General features: G+C 41.0%; 1 protein-coding gene across 1 annotated transcript in view; it reads right to left on the bottom strand.

The window, feature by feature from the left end:
- RPS6KA2 (ribosomal protein S6 kinase, 90kDa, polypeptide 2) overlaps window positions 1–22,023 on the bottom strand; it is a 174,675-nt gene that overhangs the window by 30,063 nt on the left and 122,589 nt on the right. Inside the window, exons 11-14 of the mRNA XM_009329210.1 lie at window positions 15,990–16,054; window positions 7,163–7,265; window positions 1,730–1,860; window positions 863–879 (exon numbers count right to left, since the gene is read on the bottom strand). Coding sequence (XP_009327485.1) covers window positions 863–879; window positions 1,730–1,860; window positions 7,163–7,265; window positions 15,990–16,054 — 316 coding nt within the window. The remainder of the gene's footprint in view (window positions 1–862; window positions 880–1,729; window positions 1,861–7,162; window positions 7,266–15,989; window positions 16,055–22,023) is intronic.

Genomic DNA, 22,023 nt, shown 5'->3' with positions numbered 1-22,023 from the left:
CAGGACATGGCTATGTAAAAGCAAGGACTAGCCTCGTCTTAACAAAGGAAGTGCTTGATCTCATCTCCTTCACAGAGCTCTCTTGTCCTTAGCAGTTTTTCTAAGTCCAGTTAAAAAAATCTGAAGCTCTTTACTTAAACAAGTGTCCCCCCTCCCTTTTTACCTTTTCCAGTCTGTGAGACGGAGTTGTCCATGTAGAAGTAATGGCAAAAAAGCCAATTTTCAAAACTATTTATGGAATGCACACAATCACATCCTATTAGAAATTCACAGGAAACTGTGGGCCCAAATCCCCTGACAAACGCACATATCTTGACAATATAAACTTATTTCTAATTACTGAGGGGCCAGATAACTTATAAACTACTAATAGCTTCACAGTCTTCAAAACAGATACCCCACAATATGGGGTGTGCCTCCAGACCACTGGAGGTCTTGTCCAGGATATGTTTAATTATGATTTCTGTGTGAGAGAAAAGTTACTATTTTAAGACCACCTAATTTAAGAAAATATATTACTAGTGAAAATAGTAGGAAAATACTTCAAAATTTCTAATTTTATTTATTGAAGGGTATAGAATGAACTATGGCATCATTAGTTCATATGCCCTTTGGAAAATGTCTGGGCAGGTGGACTGGTTAGATGGTGAAACCCAAATCTGAGGCCTTGCTGCAAATTCCATCCCAGGACTCAAGAAACGACTAGCAGCTCTAAAAATCCTCTAGGATCCTCTGTCTGAAAATGTAACCTCACTAGCAAAGTCCACACAGAACCTTCTGAATTATAAGACATTATAAGAGAATGCAAGACATTAACAGTCAATACATTTTTACAAAGCAAACCACAGGAATACATATAAAATTTCTGGGATGTAATTGCTTGGGTAACATTTCACTTACTGTTGCATAAGAGAATCTTTAAGAATATGACATATTCCACTGTAAATCATTAAAATAGGGATGAAAACTATGAAAACCTATGCAAACAACAGGCAGGGGCTCTCTCCCTGAGGCATGTATACCTCTGGCTGTGGGTAGGAGAGGAACTTTTTCCTTGTGGCATCTTTGAGCAGCCCAGTTCTTTCTCCCGATTCACTGTTCCTCTGATGTATTGAGCCATTTGTAGCAATTTATTTCTGGTTTAAATTACAACAACTGGAGACCATGTTGTAGGGGAATGGCAGCAAAGAACCAAGTGTCTAGCAAGCGTCCTTCCCCCGTCAAGCTGCTCTGGGTTATGTGACTACACCCAGGCTCTTGTGCAATAGCAACAGGAACACGGTGGCCTCTTACACCCAGGAGCTTGGGCTCTGTGTCTGTGGGAGCCTTCAGCAGTAGTTCACTAAGCCCCTTTGCCAACACGGACTGTATCATATAATCCAAGACAAAACTGTTGAGAATGACATGCATTCACTGAAAAAACAACACTTCATTACCGGCCCTGTATGCACAACTGGAATAGTGTTTCAGGTATTCAGAAGTACTTTCATTTCAGCTGTGATAAGGTGCAATTCCTATTTCCTTTGTAAAGGCTGTGGAGAACGTGAACTTAAAGATAAAAGCCTTTGGGAAAAAATTCTCATTTTCCACCTCCACATGCTGCATGAAAACACCTCCTACCTACACTGGGTAGCTGTGAAATACCAGTGAGAATGGTGAGGCGGTTTAAATACACTATGCACATACGTATCCGCCCATCAAATGTGAAGCGTAATATCAGCATCAGTACCTGCACAATTGGATGGACGGTGATTTTGTGCACATCTTGCTGTGCAGGCTCCTGCACCAAGTTAGAGGCAACGAAGCTGAACCCTCTGAAAAGATGATGAGCATTGGCACTTGGAGGAACACCTGGGGAATCTGTAGGAGAAGGAAGAAGACGGCCTCATGAGCTGTACAGAAGATCAAAAAGTAATGGCACAGCACCTGCAACAGACAAAGTCACCCCTGCCAGTCAACGGCAGATCCTGCTAAACTGGCAGACACACGTGAATATAATCCACCTCCATATCAAGGCTTTGGTGTGCCTTCTCCATCCCGTTCCTCTGGAGCTGAACAGTGCAGAGGTATTGGTTGCAAGGATCTCTCCTTTGGATACATTTTTTTTTCACAGTGTATGTTCATTCTTAGGCAAAGCACTGCCTGTGCCAGGAGTCTGCACAGAGAGAGAAGGCACAGGATGGCGAGGCTAGGAGAAAGACAGATGGCTCAAGGCAGGGCACCCCTTTGGCTTAGCACAGGTTCTCCAGGGAGCGGAAAAAAGCTGCAAGCTGCTATATCTGTCCTTTGCAGCACACCTTGACTACAGAATTTACAAAGGCTAAAGTGCTTTCTGGGTAACGTAGTATGTTGTGTGGGTCAGGAGAATGTAGAGAAGACAGGATCTGAAGCAACTGTAAAAGTGCAATGCTCCAGTAGTGGTGGTTTGTGGCCTCATAAGGATCTTTCTGGAGCAGCTCTAGGAGCTGTGACTTACTCCAGGGAAGATGCTGGTTGACTTGTCCTCAGGTGAACAAAATGACTAGGCGTGTTTTAACTAACCTTCATGGACTTTTTCTCCCCTCTCCTTCCCCTGACATGGCAAATCCAGGGGAGGAATGACTGGAGATCAAAGAGCCCTGAATTATTCTACCTTTGGAATGAAATAACTAGAGAGCAGTTCCTGGTACCTATGCCACTGCTCAGTGAGAGAAACAGCCTGCCAAATCGAGAAGAGAAGAGATGCACTTCACTTAAAATTCTGGAAAGCTTTAAAGAGATCTTTCTCCCCAGTGCAGGTTTTGTCCCAGGTATTGTCATGAACAAGAAAGAGTCGCATTGCAAGCCATTCCTTGGTAGCTGGGTGGCTGGCTGGCTATTATAAACCCTATAGTACTAAAATTTGCTCACCTTTTATTTGTTCTTTTTTGGGGTTTGTTTTTTTTTCTCTCCTCCCCTTCACATTTCCTCCAGTGCAACATGTGATTTACCATAGCAAAGTTACAGAGCTAAACTTCCTTTAGAAAGCTATCTCCTTGTATGAAGTGAGTGAATACCCAGTTTCACTAAAGAAAATACATCCCCACTGGACCTTATATCTCACTTACCTGCCTACACCATCAGCATCATCCATTAGTGTGTAGTGCAATGGCATGGAAGACCGAATATTGCTTGAGGTCCTGAAAATGTTTGAGAATGTATTTCCTTGTGTGGACATTCCCTGTATAAATCTACTGCTCAAATGAACAGAGGGTCTGAAGCCAGAATATGGTAAAAACAAATTATCTGCTCGGAAATAAACAAAACTGAGACTGAAGCTAATTCTATATCTCATTACAAAGCTGCCTCAGCTTTGACAGGAGTCAGAAATAACCACAGCAAGTCAGACCTCACTGCAAAGTACGTGGAGAAGCTTGTCTTTTGGTAAAATGACGTGGGCTATTTGTTTATCTCAGTGTATTGGTGGGCACTCCCCTTGCAAATACATGGATGAATCACACCAGACCTCTTGCATCACTGGGTACTTCTTACAATGGCATATATACAACAGTGATTTTCCAAGAGGGAAAGGATTAAGAGGAAAGGATGTTTGTTTTAAAAAAGGAATGACAATAATTCAAATCTGAACACTCCTGAACTTCAGAAAAGCCATGATCCGGCTCTAAAACGTAAGTGCTAGGTCATCTCTAAAAATAACTGTTCCTTCATAATTCACTGCCAATCTCTTTATCAAAGACTGTAGAAGAACTACTGATTATTTGGTGTTCAATATTAAATATTCATCACCACCAACTGATATGCCCATGGTATGAATTAAATGTTAAAACACTTGTGTTAAGTGCAAAATTATGTTTAAATCATAGCTATGAAACCTAAATAATTTTCCTAGTCTGGATAAATCCAGAATCATTTCATATGTCTGAATTAGACCCACTTGCAAACACCAATCTTGTATAATGGTTATCTTTCTCCCTGTGAAAGTCATAATGCTTTGTCCCACTAGAGCATCTAATTTTACAGGATTTTAAAAGGCTTCATAAATCTTAAGTAATTTACTTCAGTATGCTTCACTGGGGTTAGCAAATGTTATCTTATTTGCACAGGAGGAAATTTAGATACTTCAGGTGCAATTTTACATATTTTTTCTCAGCAGTAAAGCCAGCGTAAGACGTCCCTGCTGGTTACAGCATGCTGCCCCATCACTTACAACAGTACAAACATTTGTGGACTGAAATCTAAGTTGGATCACCAGAATGATCTTAGTCTGATCCTTGTTCAAACCACCATTTATAATCTGGATTGCTTCAGTCTCCCGCTCCCTGTGAGGAGCTGAGTCAGCACAAATGAGATGTGGGTCCACAGGGTGGACTTAGGAAACAAGTGGCCAGAAAAAGCGACTCCAACTGAGACGAATCCCTGAGAAAAAGTGATGTGAGAGATCACACCCATAGAGATGAACTGTCAGTGTCAGAAACCACATCTTTGGTGCACTCAGAGCTGAGGTTAGGAATCCACAGAAAGCTGTTTCAACCTCCAGGCTAAAGAAACTTTCTGAGATACAGCAAATCACTGGATTGGCAAGTTACTGGATCCAAAACTTTGATATAAACCTGTTTCCAGGGAGGAGAACTCATTCATAAAGGCAGAGTGCAAAATGACTGTATGTATCTGTGCCCCCTCCTTGGTAATATCTTTCTGACATCTTCATTAAAACACAATGACTGCATTATCATCATGAAACAGGAATTATTACAGTGCTTGCTGTCTGGGTACGTTCTCAGTAACAGGGTAAGTTTGTATGGGGTCTATGTCATGACAAAAAACAGAATAAAAGAGGTTCTTGTTTGATTCCACTTGCAATATGAGCCAGTATTAAACATTCTTGTGATGCTCTCTTGTGAGGACTTTTCTACCACTCTGGAAGTGTAAAGGGATTCACACTTCCGATTACACCTATTTTGTAATGACAGGGTTTGATTCTCAGGCCACTTTTCATAATAGCATGAAGCAGAATTGAGGCAGGCCATCTCCCCACCCCAGCCACCACCCCAAAACAAACCTTGCAAGTCAGTGTCTTGCATGAGATATCAAATTGAATTAGGCAACAGTAGTAACATGTAGAGTGTAAAATATAACCCTGGGCATTAGCACATGCATGAAGTACAACGATTTTCACGCCAGCACAACCAATGAAGTGTGAACTTTCAAAGCAATCCAAACTCTCAATGCTTCTCTGAGACTTTCCAGGGCAGCACCAGCCTGCACTTCTCTCAAGATCAGACTAACTTGCAGTCTCCAATATTCCAGAGAAATGAGTTCCTCTGAAATCCGAATTAAAGCTAAAATCAAAGGTGTGAAACGTCTGGTATCCAAAGACCATTTGTTTCCATGCAGTGGGATAGGAATATCAGAACATGACTAACATATACTGGAGACAGGTGGATGTTCCAGTTGGACACAAATAACCAGAGTGTAATATTTTTATAGCTTGTGAAAGTCGGCACATCCTTACCAAAAAAACTAGGAACTAAGACTGATAAAAGATTTTGAGTAGATACCACTATTTCATACCCCATGAAAGGAGGTTTGAACCAGGCTTTGAACAGAGGTTTGGGCTAGTTTTAAGAAAAAGGCTGAAGGTCATGATGAGCCTGAATGAAAACTACAGAAAATCTCAGCTCTAATTCATGTGCTATAACGCAGGTGTTTTTGTAATGAAAGCTCAGATCTTTTACTCTCACTGCAACAGTTCTGGGGCAATTTGAGGGTTGAAGCTTGAGACCTTATACTTGGTTATTACATCAATACTATGTGATATTTACAGTGCTTACTATCTTCAAAGTGGTCTTCAAACAGCAGCTAATTAAATTTTTACATTTTAGGATGTATAAACAGATACTTCTTCACACAGGAATATCACAGGCAGAAATGTAATGTAGCTTATCCATGTCTAGCAAGAGGCAACATTATAACTGGGATTACAACTGTAAGGTTATTGATACTCTTGCTTTCAACTAAGAGAGTGGAAAGGTGGTGTTTTGTGCAACAATCACCTTCATATACATAGTGCACAAAGTGTGATATTCCTGTTAGGAAATAGAAATTATATGAACAACATTCTCACTGCAAGGATTTTATAAATATTGTGGGCCAAATTTCCTGTTGGCATAACTCCACTGATCTGAGAACTTGATGATTCTTCATTACTGTTAACGATGTATTAACTTCCAACAGTCCATAGTCTATAGGATTTCATAATTAAAGAAAACAGCTATGGAATACATAATTATACACTAACCTGCAGAGATGCAAAGTTCTTTGAAGCTGAGGTAATTTAAAACAGTTAAATTCAGCTAATGTAAGCAACAATAAGAGTAATAAAATAGCAAATCAACAGTTATTTTTCTTATTTAAAATATGAAATCTGTCCTTCCTGAAGACAAATTAATGTGAAGTTGGTGAAATCATAGAATCATAGAATAGTTTGGGTTGGAAGGGACCTCTAATGGTCATCTAGTCCAACCCCCCTGCTGTGGGCAGGGACATCTTCAACTAGATCAGGTTGCTCAGAGCCCCGGTCAACCTGACCTTGAATGTTTCCAGGGATGGGGCATCCACCACCTCTCTGGGCAACCTGTGCCAGTGTTTCACCACCCTCAGCGTAAAAAATGTCTTCCTTATATCTAGTCTGAATCTACCCCCCTTTAGTTTAAAGCCATTCCCCCTTGTCCTGTCGCAACAGGCCCTGCTAAAAAGTTTGTCGCCATCTTTCTTATAAGCCCCCTTTAAGTACTGATAGGCTGCAATAAGGTCTCCCCAAAGCCTTCTCTTCTCCAGGCTGAACAACCCCAACTCTCTCAGCCTTTCTTCATAGGAGAGGTGTTCCATCCCCCGATCATTCTCGTGACCCTCTTCTGGACCCGCTCCAACAGGTCCGTGTCTTTCTTATGCTGAGGGCTCCAGAGCTGGACGCAGTACTCCAGGTTGGACGCAGTACTCCAGGTAAATGCTTACGAGCTTCTTCTCTTAGAACTGCAAAACAGTCTTTGCTTCCTGCTGGATATTGCAAAACCCAGTAATCCCACAGGTGATCAGACTTTTAGACCCTGTTGGAATGGGGAGGGGAAGGACGAACGAATTTACTCACTGAAAAGATGCATTACCTATGTGCCACCTTACTAACCTGTGGGGGTCCGAGATGTGAACTCTGGATCAAAATGAAAGGTGTCTTCTGGACGTCCCACTGCGGGCTTGAAAGGCGGCTTGATTTCTTTCCTGTATAGTTTCTACAAGGAGAAGAACAGATCACAATCAACAACAATCTGTACACCTTCAGCATCTGCAGATAGGCTCCCCCACTTTGTTTAGGTTGTCCTCTCAGCTCTGTGCTGTCCTTGCAGGACTGACAAAAAAGGATGATGTATCTGTAGCTCTGGCTCCTGCTTGACCGGTTGGCTTAAAACCTGTGCCCTGGATGGTCCCTGAATGTTTTAGTTACTGGAATCCAGAATATAAACACAGATGTTTCTGGTAAAAATTTAGCCCGTAGATTGGCACAGTATTCCAGCTGAGGCATCTGGAAATTCACTGGTCTGAAGGGCAGGACTGGAACGTGCAATGGTAACACCAGGAAACTGCGCATGGGCGACTTCAGCAGCGCAGCAATGGCAATGAGCATAAAGAACTGCTAGGAAGCGGTGGCTGCTTTAGCATTTATTATTTGTCAGGAACTAGCAATATGTTTGACAGTCTGCCAGACTGAGCTGAGCAACAGGCCTGGCTGCCTGGTGCTCACAACCTAAACAAGAGACTTGTTCTTTTGGCATATCTGGTAAAAGGGAAGGGGCTTACAGCTGAGGACTAGATGAAATTGCCATCAAAAGATGTTAGGAAGAAAGCACTGTGGATAGGTGGGGAATCATGTTGAAGGCCTAACCGTGGCTGGAGCAGAGGAGCAAAACCAAGGAAAAACATAAGGAAGAGAGGAAGGTATGTAACAGGTAAGCACTGCTAGGTGTGTGTTTGTGCTGGCGAGTGAGGGTGCACGTAGGGGATCACATAAGTAACAGTCACCATAAATGCATGCTAATACACTGCCTTTATTACCAGGGACTTCATGGCCTCTTTACTCATACTTAGCAACCTTTAAGAAATTGCTTCACTGTGCTCCTTTGCAAGCATTCATACACAGACACGCACATGCACACACACTCTGGAAGGTGAACAAACTGAGGTGCAGCATGCCTGGATCTGACCCAAAGCCTACAGAGGTTAATGTAAAGAGTCCTATTGATTTCAGCTATCTTTGCATCATCTCTGCTTGAACTGGCCAAAACCAAACATCATGCTGATGGCGGCATGGGGAACAGAGCTCCAGTTTGACTCTCTGCCCCATGTTTCAGTCCCTAGACTGCATTCCCTTTCTAGCAATGCTTTTGTTCTCAGGTTTCAAAGGGCTGAATTAGTTGCCACAGACAGTGCCTAATAATTAACATGTCTGAGCATAAATATAATGTTTCATTCAAACTTTCAAGTCATGATAAGAGCTGGAGACTTCAATTTTATGACTGTTTGTAATATGTATTTTCAGGTTAGCTCTTAAAACAACTTTATAATGAGCTGACTTTTTCAAAATATTTAATGGAGTTTAATACATGCTTGTCCAGCTCTTTGCATGCAGGAAGATTCTCTTTAACTGTGGGTTTTGTGGTGACTCAACTTCTGTAATACAAAGCATGTGGTCAAACCTAAGATATATATACACATCAACATAATTTGAGTTTGATTTTGCATAGATAAATAAAGGTTCTTCAGACAGGACATTCTGTAGCATAGTATTAGCATTAGCATAAAGCATATGTTTGTGGTTGAATTATGATTCCTTGGAAAAGTGGAATGGTGAGGCTGGAAACGACTCTCCAACAATTAATGGCCATTTCATCATAAAAAGTTCTTGCTTGCGTAAAACTGCTCCATATCTTCTGAGAGAAAAAGAGATGAATAATTGCTGTGAGCCACAATGGAAAGCCAGTCTTCCAAATAATTAAAAGCCAATTGCAATCTCTAAGCAGGAAGTGTCACTCATCAACTGAAAAGTATCAACCTAGTAATGAACATACATCTTTTTCTGTCTGCACAGAACTTTAAAAGAGAACTCGGCACCTACTGAAGGTTTGTGTGTTGCTAGGATTTCACCTTGAGAAAGCTATTTGCTTCCAGCTTCCCTTTATTTGTCTTAATTCATAACTGCAGTCCTTCTATTGCAGAAAGCAATATGGTCACACGCACATGCTTCCTCCTTGAATTAAATGCACCCCTCATCCTGTGAGGTCCAAAAATTGGAACACGTTTTAGAGTCGTACATCATTTGGGAACTGCACTCTCTTTTGATTATCGTAACCATATTCTCCCTGGCCTCTTAATTCCTCCCCCCATCTGTAGTTTCTTAAGTGCTGTTGGAGCTACATTTGTATTTTGAATCCCTAACCCACATCCTCCACTACTAGGGAGGGATTTAAGATTCATCATGACTCACACGCCACCTAAAGATGTGTAATCACAAATTCGCTTGCTGGGAGGGGATGGAAACAAAGAAGTTGCTTGTGTGAGTGAAAGGCACCTCCTCTGAGTGCAATCCGGATGACTCCCTTTTCCATTTCCTTTTCCACTTGTGATAAAAATTATTTCTGGTGTTTCTGACTAGACAACTAGCAACAGCAAAATGTAAACTGCCTAAACCATTTTTTTTTCCCAAGCTCTTGAATCAGGTAACTAAATGAAATCTTTGAGGAACAAGAACAAGCAGAGCAGTGTCATCTGTGGACTTTCCCATCCCACACTGGCTCCAGTTCTCTGAGTGAGCCACTACAACCAAAGCCAATTCACTGAAGCAAACTAAACCTCAGGGCAGCCCGACACAGTTAAACATGAAGACTTGCTACAGGCAGAATGCTTCTTCCTTTGAAAACCCGCATCCTGTAGACTGCAAAACACAATGTGACACAAGCTGATCAAAGAAAACAGTAAGAATCACAGCCGTTGTTTTCTATACACACAGAGAACAAACGTCTTGGAGGATTTGAGATCCTTCTGGATTTTCCAAGAATAGTTCTGATTTTAGGTGAAATGTATTAACCTATTATCTCTTACCGTGGTCCCAAAATTATTTGGGGCTGATGGATCACCTTGATCTCTTCCAACCAACTACCAGAGTGGCAAATGACATAGCAAGTTAAGTTTCAAATCTTGTCTTTGACCATTTCTACCAGGCTGTCATGTAACTGCTGGTAAAGTTTAAACAGTTATTTACATCCCAAGTCATGGTAATCCTGGCTCTGTATGCAGAAGCCACTGGGAGTTCCATGTATTTTAATGTGAACAATGTCTCAGTTGTCCCAGTTTAAAACCCAGTTTTCATATCCAAATTATTATTTTGGGGCATCTTATTAGGCATTCAAAAGAGACTTTGGGTATGTTAGTGCTAACTGGAGTATTATAATTTCATGTTGGGTGCTTAAGATCATTATACGTGTGTTACGTTGCATGGGTATAAGAAGCTGAAGATTTTTTTTTTCTACCCTATTGCTTCCATATCCGTAAAGAAGAAATGTATTCCTTAGCCCTTAATGTTTTATTGAGAATGTAATTTCTCTCTCTTTCCCAGTAAAGAATAACCCCTCACATCCCACCCCCATTTTTTTAAACTGGCCACAACATAGACTTGTCACAGAAAAATGTGACTGACAGGTATCAGGAATCACTTCATCATGCATGGCTGTCGGATCCAGAGGCTGTGCAGAGGGAGTGCATAATCCACAGAATGAGGGCGATGAACTCCAAGGTGTGAAAGTACTGATTTAGATATTCACACCTGAATACATACCCATGCTTCTGTCTACTTATCAACCCCTCACATCCTTCTGAGACTTTGATAATCAGTACCTTCAGATTAATTAGTACCTACGAATTAACTAGAACACAGTTCTATAGCAGTTCGAGAAACTACGAGCTTTTATCAACTTCCTTTCTGATTTGGAACAAAAACCTTTTTTTTTGAAATAAGTAATTTTCCCCCAGGTCCCAATGACCTTTTCTTAATGTATGTTGCCAGATCCCTGATATGAGCTTCATGTGAACACCTCCTCAGCTGGGACTCAAGTAATACACCAGGGAGACTAGTAACAAAATGCTGCAACATGCATCTGTCTCTTGTTATTTATAAGCAGTTAATTTTTCATCATCTTTAAAAAAATGCACTCCTAAAAAACCCCAGAGATGTAAATGCCCTGTACATGTGCCTGGCAAATATAAAGAAAAAGAAAATGGTTTGATTTAACTAAAAAATATTTAGTCATTTCCTCAACTGAGTTTCTTTGATGAAGAATTGACTTATTCCTTAGACATCTTCTAGAAACAGAAAGATGCTACCCTCCACAGTGACGCACTTGTAGTGTGAGAATAAACTCCCTTGATACATATACCTGTCATGGAAAATCCAATAAGCAGACGAAAGGATGAACTACCTTCTAAAATGTTTGTCCTCTCCTAGATTAATGGCTCAACGTTATTGCCTGCAAATGATAGAAAAGCTAGCAGAATTCAGACCTTGGGATCAATTTTTGCTGTTGGTAAGATCTGCAATTAAATAATTCACATTTTCTGTTTAGTTTGATCTCTGATTAATATTGAAGGAAATAGAACTTGAGTCTACTTTCTTCCCACTCCTTCCCTCAGCTGTATTTGACAGTTCATTTTCTAGCATGTCATTTGCTCTAGTTCCAATTTAGCCTGTCATCTAAACAAAAACTACTGTTTATAGCTCAATCCTCTGACTGCAGTCTGCAAAAAGGGATTTCATTTTTCTTTTTTAATGAAAAGCCAAGAATTCTTTATGCATGACCTGGAAAGAAGAAACAGTAATAAAAAAGTCAGGAACCAGACTGTGCTTTCTCAGAGCCAATGACTGAAATTATCTGAGGTCAACTCGGTTTGGGTCTGCTTGTCTTAGGGAGAAAAGGGGGTGCGAGGGTAGTAAGCAAGTGAAACTCAGAAGGAACTCGACATCTGATCTCCTTCCTGTGAATCCCAGCCTTGATCATGAAAGACAGTCCATCCATTTAACACAGGATCTATTGAATTTGCGTCACAGTGCCTACTAAATGCCTTAGAGCAGTAAGACTGATATTTGCAGAAACCATATATTTTTCACCCTGGGAACTGGGAATTTAGGGTTTTGCTACTGGGTGACAACAGCTGTAAAAATGAGACTCTTACAGAGATTAGCTCAGGCCACAATTTAAACTTGGGCACAAAAACTCTGTGTCAGATTGTCCACAGTTCACTTAGTGCTGCTTATACACCAAAAGTTAAACTTCGGGTGGCTGGAGATTTGTGCTGAAGAATGGCACCCTGGAACATGGGAATGACGTAAAGCAGCTGTAGGAAAGGATGGGAGGAGGACGGTCGTTCTCTGGCCACACTCATGTTTTCCAGGATTGCATCTATTGCAGTGGTCATACGCTATCAGCACTGCTGTGCTTGGCATGAGCATCTACAGCATCATAGGGGGGCTTTTTTACACTGTGTATGTTGTTTCCACTGTGTTCGCTGCCTTCATCTGAACCAGACACTGTCTGGTTGTGTCTGTCTGAAGCCAGTGAAAGATGGGAAACAAGTGGGAAATGACTGCTCCAACAGGTGAACACTTCAGTGACACAGACAATAACCAAGCCCCGATCCAAACCCCAAGGGAACAGCTCTGGCAGTACTCTGATGTGATGATCCAATTTATACATTTCTGTCTGCGATTCTAATGACTTCATCACTGTGATATCTAGACTTGACACACAACTTGGAAGGAAGCATCTAACTCTCATTTCTGCTTTGAATCTCTTTTAAACTGAGATGAAGCAACTTGGCGGTTTGTTCTTGGTCATCACGTCACTCTTGTAGGAAAAATCTTGCTTAAAAAAAGACCTGTTTCACACTGGGTTTCTAGAAGACACTAACGCATTCTGACCTTTCATGATAAGGGGGCTCTTGATGGAGGATCACTTTCCTACAGTTGCTGAAAGTTTCTATGCTGTCAGTTGCAGCAGTTCTGCCTATCATAGCTGCCAAGGTAGTTCAGAAGCTCTCCAAGAGAGCTTGCCTCTTGCTTTCTGAGGTCTTTATATTACCAAGATATAAAATAAATCAACGTTCATGTCCTGCCTCTACAGTGTTGTTTGCTGACTGCCTGCAAGTCGATGCAAGAGATTCTGTATATGTGATAGAAGAACAAAATGAGGGCATCAGGGACTCTTCTTCCTGCAACAGTACAGAGATCAGCACTAAACATCTGTGCCCGATCCATTTCTGTTCTTTGACCCTCGTCTGTTTCTGTCCATGAAGAACATGTTAGCAGTTGGTTGGATGATCACTGTAAGGCAAAGTCCTGGCTTCAGCTCAGGGCCAGCCTGGCTCACACCGCTCTGAAATGCATACAACACTGCTGCTGTAACTAGATAAGCCTCCTAAGATCTCCATGAGTGACAGTAAAATTAGGATTAAATGAGAAAATATATTACAAAGATGATAGCTGATCTGTGTAATAATGATCCGTCTCCAAGAGAGTACAATAAGCACTAATTATGCTCGATTAAAATGAGTCTTTACAGCTACATTTTACAGCAAAGTTAGAGGGCTAGATAAGACATCAAAGGGCAATTCAATCCACCTTCCTCTCTAGCTCCAAGTCATGTTCAAGCATACCTAGCCTCTTCATGGTAGATATTGCCTGAACCCATCCATAAGAACTTTTTCAAATGATGGAGGACTGTACAATTTCCTTAGGACAGGCACGAAATTGTTCCCTAAAGAACTGAGCTTGAAACAATCACCAATCATCATGAGAGAAGGTGGTCTTGAGGAGTCTCACAGTCCAGAACTGACTTCGCTGAAAACCTTTCCAAGATGCAGAGCCTCATTTCTCTGTGATGAGTTACTGAGCTCCTCCTCTAGCAAACACAGGAGAAAGAGAAACCCCCTCACTGCTCCAGTGTTCCTTATTATGTTGACGTATGCACCTGACCTGTATTTTGACTGCAAAAGCTGAGGACTGAGGAGATATCAAAGGAATACAGAAAATAATAATAATAAAGAACCCAACTCTTCAGTATTCTCAATTTTTTCTTTTCACTTAATGTTTTCATAAATGTAAAGTCTTTATACAGAATCTCATGATTAGTAAGAAGCAGAAGAGGAAAGAGAATCTAGTCTCCAGAACATATGTAATGGGACTAAAAGTCAGCTGGGCCATAAAGGAAAATCTCAGACTCCACTTTCATTGATCACCTCTTAACATGCTTATGAGTCATGCCAACTCTTCAACATGCAATTCAAATTAGATTCACAAGTTTTTCCAAAATAAATGATTCTGTGGGCCTTTCAAAGGCCACCTGGGCACCACAAAGCGTGCTTTCACAGAGGAGTTAGCTTTACTGTAAAGCTCCGGGCAGCGGTTTGAGAATGGCTCTGTCACATATATTCATGCTGGTTTACCAGAATTCATAGTGAGGACTACATCAATGTGACCTGTTACACTAGCATTCATGAGTGAATTCAGATCAAATATTAAAGATACATAACAATACCATAGCACAGGTCAGATAAAATTAAACTAGAAAATTCTAGAGGATGTGGCAAACAGGAGCTCTGATGCATTGGCAGATGTCCAGATGAAGAACGAAAAGTGTTTGACCCCCGGTTTGTCTAAAAATTAGTCGATTTGAACAAATATGATGCTGAAAATGTGAGAAGGTTTAATCTGTTGCAAGTGTAAATTGAGTATTTAGCTAATCTCTACCTCCAGCTTCATGAGCTGTAGCTGATAGCAATAAAATAAATCCTTACAATTCTGTGAATCATGTCCAACAGGTCTCATTTGAACCATGTTACATTTGATCAAATGTTTGCTGTTCCAATTTTGAGTGCTGATGTTAAATTAATGACTCACCTCAATAAAACATCAACCACTTGTAAGAGGAGTTGCTGTTTCCTGTTCTGTCTGGTTGACTTGTATACTCAGTGATGTAAAATCACTCTTCTGAAAATTCATCTATGTTGTGCTTTTCTGCAGCCCCCACTGCAATATAGTGCAAGGGCCAGATCCTGTCCTATGGTCACTTAGGCCAAAAGTGACAAGAAGGGGCCAACAAAGATATCCTGTTGGAAGATTTATGGTTCCCCCAGCATAAAGTAGCACAACCTGCTGTACAGCTGGCTGTACCAGCTCTACCGATACCCAGCCAGTCCCAGTAGCTCCACACAGTGTTTGGGAAAAGGGTCTGGAGGTCTGGGAGCTCCTTGGAGCTACTGTCAGCAGATATGTGTAAGAGCAAAGCTGGGGCTGCTCCGAATAATTTCAAGAGGGAAAAGGATTCCTGGAGGTCCCTGATATCAGAAAGAATAAAACTAGCATTTAGTCTAGCTTGCCCGACCCAGTGAGAAGGGACAAGTATTTCAATATGGAACATAAAAGCAGAAAGATGGAAGGACCTAGAGCATCAGATCGCTTCCCTCTGGAGTATCTTTTTCAAGCCCAGTCCTTTGGCTCTGGTTTCCTTTGTGATTGAAATATTACAGGAATTCTTTCATTTAAAGCTGCTCATTTTCACTCCAGTCCAGCTCCCACAATCAGTGCATCATGTTTATTAGAGCTGAATGGGGAAATTATTCTGCAGAACACTACAAATAGCCTCAGGTGGTAAGCCAGACCATCAGACAAAACAGAGTCAAGCAGTTAGAAAAAATTGGCAATGCTGAAAGCAGCTTTCTGTTTCCTTCATTTGTGGGTATGTGAACAAATGTATATATGTATGCAAGAGACACAGGCACTCACTTAGAAGTCTCTAGCTCCTAGGTTCTCTATGTCAGAGCTCACTTCATCTTTTTTCTAATCATGGCAGTTTGTCTTCAAAAATTTAGCTAAGAAAAATAATTAAAAAAAAAAAAAATGCTGCTCCACTTACGTTCCAGTCTATAGTAACAAAGAAAGGGTGACGTTTAATTTCTTCCACTCCATCGAACCCAGCACCTGACAAGAGAATGAAAGAATCAGAATAAAGTCATGCTTAGAAGAGTGCTGCATGACATCTCTTCTCCAGCCTTCCTCCCCGTCCCCTTTTTTCTTCTGACAAAGCCGGAGTCACCATCTAAACATTTCTTCTAGTCAAGAAACCCTGAACAGTGCAACTGCCATAACACTAAAAACAACCATAAATACAGACAATGGCACTTCATTAATGAACATCTGACGGCTGAGGGTTTTTTACTTTTCTCTAATTGAGGCTGGTGCCAAGGCTGAATAGCTGCTCTCTTCAGGCTTCAGACGAGACGTGGGATTTCAGCCGCAGCAGAGCGCGCACACCAGCCAGGCCAGGAGAGGCCCCAAGATGTCCTAATGCTACGGCAAGGCTCCTGCTGCGCCCTGCCACCAGTGGCAGTTCTTCTATCCGCACCTACTTTCAAATCTTGTCTAATTACCCATCCTCCACAGATGGGGAAAGCTGCACTACAAGTAAGTTCAGACTCAAAATACTAAAAGACTCCAAATGATTTGAGGTAAGCCAGGGTTTTAGGTTCCCCCTTTTCAAATACCATCTTCAGATTTGTGTGAGTACCAAAATCATCACTCTCTGTGGTATGTTTCCTTCACTGATAATATTGTTAATTTTTTTGTTACATTACTCCATAGGAAATTTAGGGAAACTCTTCTGAGATCTGGTAATGAATCTAATTCTTTCATTACTTTTGCCTTTTGTCTTCACTGAAGATTGCCTTTTTTATTCCTTTAGTTGAATTTATTTGCTCCAGTGCCATCGCAAAAACCAACAGGTGCTCAGTAATAATTAAACAACTGTCAGAGATGATTTAGCATGCCATTTTTTTGGGTTGATTTGACTTTATTAATAGCACCTTGCATTTTCCAGTAGGAGAAATAACACCTGGAAGCAAAGGCTTTGCGTTGCAATTTTGGAATCAGTTCCTGAAAGGTACCCAACACTTCTTCACAAGGATGTTGAGCATCCTTGATTCCCAAGAGGACTTGGGATTCATGAGCACCTTGCAAAAGACACTCAGCACCTCAGAGGACTCAGCTTTTTATATGCAGTATTTGTACTTTCTGAAGATCAACATTACAAGCAGCTTTAGAAAGGTCTTGTCAACTCAAGCTTTTGTAAAATGTGACATCTGCTCTCCTTGTGTACAAGACATTACTGATGTTTGCCAAAATGCACTGATCAGGAACGGCTTCCTACAGCCTGCTTAACATTCACCGATGAATGGATACGAAAAGCAAACACTTTGTGAACATAACATGCAGGACTGTCTGTCAGGCCTGCTGGATAATAACACAAGAGGAATGTTCTTCTGATTACTTCCTCATCCTGGTAATCTTACAGTATAGACAATTGTAAGTGACACACATGAGGATAAACAACCCTAGCCCACCATACAAAATTATGCGCTCAGAGGTGATCATCCGCCCTCAGGAGTGAGGTCTTTGGGTTGTGATGGACAGTTCCAGGGAAAGACAACATGAAATCAAATCTTAGAAAGAGAAAAGAGGACAAAAGAGAGAACATCATTACATTGCTACTGTATAGGTCTTGTTGTACACCTACAGCTTGAGTATGGAATGTAGTTGACACCCTCACCTATAAAAGGGTATATTTATTAAAGGTAGAAAAAATCAAAGAAGGGCAACAAGGAATGGTATGGAATGACTGACTTTTCAACCTGGAAACAGATGACCGAGGGGGTATACGATAGAGACCTAAAAAGTCATGATTATTTGGAATGAGGGGATAGGGATTAACTCTTCCACATCTCTTCCAGTACAAGAATATAGGTCATTAAATGATGCTAGCAGGAATCAGGTTCAGAACAATCTGGAGATGTTTCCTCAGGCAAAAGATAGTTGTGTGACATGGAATTCCTTGGAAAAGATGATGTGGGTGCAAAATATTTATATAGGTTCAGGGGGGGACCAAAAACGTATGTTGAAATGAAATCTGTTGAAGATTACTTCATCAACAAACCACAAGAGGTTCAGGAAACCCCTTGCTTGAGCTTAAAGCACGTGCAGATTGGCAGAGAATTTGGGTGAAGTATCACATATGCTTACTCTAATTTTACTCTTCCCTAGGCAGTTGTTTATGGCCCCTGGGTACTGAATAAGAAAATACTAAGACTTAGATAGTAGTAAGACTTGTTCTATGTCTTCCTCAGCATGTTTTTTCAATGCACAGTCTAAAGTCTGCACTAGATACCCTTGGAAGATTCATTCTGATTTTAGCAATGACAACAGAAACATGAAACCAACACAGTTACTCTGAAGAGAATTACATTAAGCAACTCTTCAGAGAGAAACAGCTGTGAAAAATGTCTTGCATTCAGTGGTGGTGACTGGAAGCTTTGTAATGTGCCGTAGTTGCTCTTTACTACATAAGGATGAAACCCAAGTGCCAAACTGATTTTGACGGACTGGGATAAATGCTAGACATTGTAAGCTACCGGTAGCCTACCCCAGACTGAGGACGACTGCTGATGCATTCAATCTTCTCTGCTCTGTCCCTTCTCCACCGTTTCCCTTTTCCCTCTTTTGTAGGCTTATGGACACATCATTGTGTGATGGGAATGACCCGCCTTTTTCAGATGAACCATTTGAAAGCCACACTTCTTGCTACTGTTGGTGTTCTTTTTTCCACAACAACACAGAAATCAGAACCAAGGGAAAAGTCCACCCATAGCTACTTCTATCAGTGGAAGACTGCAGTGTGCAGTAAGGAATGCAGCATGCAGTTGACACAGGCATTTGCTTGAAAAATTGGCATTTCCCACTTGGGGCTACCTCAGAGCTCTGGCACAGAGAGTTAGGAGTGCCAGGGCTTGACTCCACCTCTGGTTAGTTTAATGTATTAAAGAGGTTTAGGACAGTAATAGTCTAATTTTGTAAACAGTGAAGGACTTCCAATTCCCAGCAGCTGATTTTACACCATGGGTAAGGTTCAGCGCTTCCTGCAGTTTTTACTCCCTGATCTTCCCTGCCATGAGACCTGCTGGTGTAGCCCACGGCACCCTCTCAGGCTGTGTGCTGTGGCTGCAGGCAGTGGCGTCTGGCCTGGTCCTCTCCTCAAATGGGAACAGCTCTGGGAGCCCGGAGGGATAATCCTGACTGCGCTGTGGAAGTCCATGGGAGAGGTTAGGCACCGGTGCTTATGGTGGAGTCTCTCTGGATTTGCTCAGCACGTTTCATCCATTCATCTGCCATCTGCAAATCTATAGTGGTACTGGAAAGAGATGTGCTTTCATGGAGAAAAGAGAAGCACAGGAGTAACTGGAAAGTCCTGTTTCATGGGCATAGACATTTCTTGGCATAGAGATGGGTATTTAGCAAACTGCTGAAGTGCAGCACATGATGGCACACCATGTGACCACAAACCTTTCACCTTCCTCTAGGTTTTTGGTTCTTTTTTTAACTTCACTTTAACTTCAATTTAGTAATCAAACCTATCTGTAAAGAATAATCAGCACAATCAAACATACTGCCTGCAAATATTCCTACATGCCATCCAGTCCCATGAGGGTCTGAGAAGATAAAGAATGCTTTCAGATCAAATTGCCAGTTTAAACACATTATAGAGTGCAAGGTTTTATATGAAAGCAGCCTCATGTTAATAAGCAAGAATTTTCATTATCTAAGATTGTTTTATGCCTGTAATAAAAGTGTCTGCAAGCAGTAACAGTACAATGTTTTATTTGTAATTGGTTTTGATTGCTGAATCATTATGGACAATGTGAGCCTTGAAATATATTAAGGGGAAAAAGGGAGACCTATGAAATTTGAACATTGACTATTTGGATATTCAAAATGAGCAGAAAGAGTTTCCAGATTTTTAGTCTCAGATAATAAAATTTTAGTGTCTCCACAGCTTCAGAATCTTTTTAGTGGGCTAGGTTTTTTGAAGTGTGTTCCTAAGGTTTATAAGACAGATGTACAGTCACTCTGACAAAGGTGAAGCTTGTTTTTTAAAACTCATCATCTTATAAAACTGAAAAACAAAGTTTTCTATGTGCCAAAGGAGAATGCATCTTCTCTGAGAACATGGGATTAAGGAAATAGTAACTATTTCTTTGGCTTTTACTCTGAATCTACTAGCGCATGCTTTTACTCTATACTTTCTTGGCCAAGCTTCCCAATTATAAGGACTCTGGAACCTTTATACTGCTCAGCAGTGCAGGGAGTTTCTGAAATGCTCTTTATATTCATCTACCTACCTGAGTAGAGCCAGGCTTCAGGGCAAGTAAGAATTAGTCCCTTGCCTAAGGTCCTGGCAATGTAATGAACTAACACCTTCATCGTACAATTTTGTTTCTGAGATGCTTACTCCTTGTTTGCCTGGATATTCTGGTTAGTTTCTTTTAAGAATTTAAAATTATGCTCGTCCATAATCTGAAATTTGTTGTACTTAATCAGAGCAATACTACCAAAGCAGTGCTATGCAGACTATTTGTACAGCAGAGTCTATCAGCTCAGGAAAGAACAGACAGTGCCCATAACAAGGGATGCCAAAGGAAAGAAGACTTTCCATTCCTTAAAAATTTGTTCTAAAGCATGAATACGGGCACCAGACTTAAAAATAGAATCAGGTAAACTGGATTACTAAATTCCTTCTCTGCCTTGTCTGAGTATCTCCCTTCAACACTAATATTTTTTTCCATTAATAATCCAAAGCTTCAAAACAAAGTTTCAAAGCAAAATTTTAGAATACATCATCAATCTTTACTTCTATTTGTTAAGATATCAAAATCAAATGGCAAAAAGCAAGATGGTATTCAGAATAAAGTAATTTTCGAAGCTCAGCATCTTTCATCTTGCCAATGTTAAAAACACTTTGGAACTAAATACAAACACTTTCCAGATTTGCAATCTTCTGAAACAATGGCTGAAAACAAGTGTTTGATCCATAATATGGTTCATTTATTTTAGAACACTCATTAATTTTCCAAAGATTTTTCAAAACAGGATGTCTAAGCCTATTTTTCTTTTAACTTCAGACTATTATTCCTTTCCCAGAAAAAGCTAAAATCCACAAAGTTGAAGCAGTCCTTTTATCTACTGACTTCTGTTCAGTATTTAGGCCAACCATTTAAGTATTCCTTCTTTTGTTACCAACAAGTCTGTTTTCATCGTCCTTTGTGCTGATTCTCAATCAGTTAAAACAGAGAGAGCCTTCAGAAGCTTTCCACCGCTACCTCGAAATGTTAAGATCTATTTTTCTCTTACTCTTTTAGATTTTATTTCCTTGGATGTTTGTGTTATAAATGACCTCTTCCTTTCTCCCAGCCTTCCCAGTATTTCAATAAACCTCAGGTTTAAAACTTTGACCCTTAGCAATTTCCCATTGTTAAAAGGGAGACAATATGGGGACTAGAACTGTCATAGCTAAAAGTAAGCAACTTTGCCTATTTTAGTGAGTAGCTTTTTATTAAGGACCAGTATCCAGAAACTCCCACTGACTTCACTGGAGCCCCATTTCGGATGGATAACAGCTTGTGGGAAGCCACAAAACAAGCAGAGCAGAACAAAACCAAGAGATGGAGACAGGGAGGAAACAGCAGAAAGGAACAGAGGGGTGGAGTGGGGAAAAGTTTATACTTGCTGCAGCATCTTATTTTTCTGAACATAGATTACACCTAGAAATCCCAAGACACTAATTTTCTCCAATGTCAAGCAAATTGCTTGAGAGCAATTGAAACCTGCTGAAAACATGTGTTTTTGCATGATCATCTCTACAGCATATCAGACTACAAGAGCTACCATTGAGGTCAACAGGTAAAACCTATGGGAGGGCATTCCCTCCGCGGGCTGTGTGGGCATCCCCCCAGGAGGAGAGGGGCCAGAGCAGCGTGCTGAGGGACTGGCTCCCCATTCACGCCCAGCCCTGCGGGAGGTCGGGTTATCCCCTGGTCCCTATGTGGAGCAAGGGCTCTCGGCTC

The sequence above is a fragment of the Pygoscelis adeliae genome, unplaced genomic scaffold (assembly GCF_000699105.1).
Source record: "Pygoscelis adeliae isolate BGI_AS28 unplaced genomic scaffold, ASM69910v1 Scaffold77, whole genome shotgun sequence".
NCBI classification, from domain to species: Eukaryota; Metazoa; Chordata; class Aves; order Sphenisciformes; family Spheniscidae; genus Pygoscelis; species Pygoscelis adeliae.
This window is presented reverse-complemented; position numbering and strand designations above follow the sequence as displayed.